This window comes from Trachymyrmex cornetzi, unplaced genomic scaffold (genome assembly GCF_001594075.2).
Source record: "Trachymyrmex cornetzi isolate Tcor2-1 unplaced genomic scaffold, Tcor1.1 scaffold503, whole genome shotgun sequence".
Classification (NCBI taxonomy): domain Eukaryota; kingdom Metazoa; phylum Arthropoda; class Insecta; order Hymenoptera; family Formicidae; genus Trachymyrmex; species Trachymyrmex cornetzi.
Genome location: NW_017299811.1, coordinates 776,781 through 778,570, shown reverse-complemented (window position 1 = coordinate 778,570; position 1,790 = coordinate 776,781). Strand labels below are relative to the sequence as shown.

Sequence of the window (1,790 nt, the reverse complement as noted above, 5' to 3'; positions counted from 1 at the left end):
AATGTCATTTTTATTTATTGTAAATAAAAGGAACATTGCTTAAAGCATTTTGTACATTATATTCTGAATCGATATGCATGAAACAAATTCTATTAGATGGATGTTCACCGGATCTAGGGATTCTAATGCAAATTGTACGAAGAGATTCGTGATAATACGCGAATGCGTCTTTATACGATGATGTTGCAGGAACGATAGTATAACTTTGGGCGCAGGAAATAATATAGGACAGGAATAAAGTTAATTTCCGGTAAAATACAGCATATTGTTTTATTGAAAATTAAATAACCCTTATATGTGAAATAACTATTTTAACAGATATAAAGAAAATAACGCTGCTCGCCATTGTCCGCCACTCATGTACTCATCGTGCATCGAATACAACAACTGAAAGCAAGATTATGGAATATGATTAAGAAAAATTTCTAGAAATTCGAGTTTGCTTGATTATATTTAAAAAAATGTCAATCGTGTTAAGTCGAAAACATTAAAAAACATACGTCTTTTTGTACGCTTCTTGTACATGATTCTATATCCACATTCTCTGCATCGAATTGCATCTTTGGCACGAATCTCGTTATCGTGATGACATTCTGAAATAAATTAAAATAATGAGTTAAAAACTTGATTAACAATGTAACTTAGGCAAAAGAACAAAAATAGTTTTTCATTTTAACTACTACATGCAGGGTGAATCAGAATCGTTGAACCAACTTTTTACCCAATGAGAAAATTATTCATTTCATACCTAATTGAATTATAATTGTGCAGTCAATTATTTTCTCAGGGTAAAAAGCTGGTTCAAAGACTAGTTCACCATGGGTACCATGGTCGAAAAACTGCTCTACTTACAAAGCGCTTTAAAATGTAATTTCCATAAACAATTATTGATATAGTTTATAAAATGCTAAAGTCTACAAACTTTTTATAAATATACATATAAATGTGAATAATTGAATAATAATTAGCAAGCAATCATATTAAGAGGTTATTTACTAAAATGTGAGGTTAGAAAGTCATCAACATGCGTGGCCTTACCTCCACAAATGTATACCATAGCTTGTTTCGGGGTAGAATCAGATTTACCGGACTCCATTTAACACTGTTATGATATATAGTAAACTAATTGATTTTTTGGTTACAGTAAATCTTCGTTATTGTAGAATACACGTGTTATTGTCAATGAAACTGCAATATGACCCATCAAATACACGATACAATTTGAAGACCGTCTTTGACCCGTTGACCGACTAGGACCGACTTACCGACTATCGATTGGGAACTTTTATTGTAGTACCGCGCGCCCCTCGACAGAGAGTGTATAAATCTACCGTATTTGAGAATTTTACAACTGTTGCAAAGCTGCTTTCACCGCGTATTCCACAATACGTGATTCCTGATAGGTTGAAATCAAAAACATAAGGCCGGTATTCATAGTCAGATCTTATATTCAAGACCGTCTTAAGTACTGTCATAAGAAGTCACGAACCAATCAGAAGGCTGCATTAGAGTCTTAAGACATTACTTAAGTCCGGATCTACAATAGGTGTTTTAAGCCTTAAGTCGTAAAAAATTGACCAATGGCAGACAAATTCGGGGAGAATAATCGATTATGATTGGTCCATTTCTTATGGCTTAAGGCTTAAAACTCTATTGTAGATCCGGACTAAGGGCTGCCGCACACACCTTGCTGCTTTCACCGCGTATTCCACAATACGTGATTCCTGATAGGTTGAAATCAAAAACATAAGGCAGGTATTCATAGTCAGATCTTATATTCAAGACCGTCT

The 1,790-nt window shown here is 34.0% G+C and overlaps 1 protein-coding gene across 2 annotated transcripts; it reads right to left on the bottom strand.

Annotated features, from left to right (window-relative positions):
- Window positions 1-281: 281 nt before the first annotated feature.
- On the bottom strand, window positions 282-1,273 carry Rpb12 (DNA-directed RNA polymerases I, II, and III subunit Rpb12). 2 transcript variants are annotated; one of them, XM_018514401.1, is made up of 3 exons: window positions 1,039-1,265; window positions 501-593; window positions 282-387 (listed from the first exon to the last, which is right to left on the bottom strand). In XM_018514401.1, the coding sequence occupies exons 1-3, from the start codon at window positions 1,094-1,096 to the stop codon at window positions 365-367; spliced, it is 174 nt and encodes a 57-aa protein (XP_018369903.1). In that variant the 5' UTR covers window positions 1,097-1,265; the 3' UTR covers window positions 282-364. The 2 variants fall into 2 exon arrangements, with proteins under 2 accessions (XP_018369903.1, XP_018369902.1); XM_018514400.1 differs by lacking the exon at window positions 282-387 and having other exon boundaries at window positions 454-593; window positions 1,039-1,273.
- Between the last annotated feature and the right edge of the window lie 517 nt (window positions 1,274-1,790).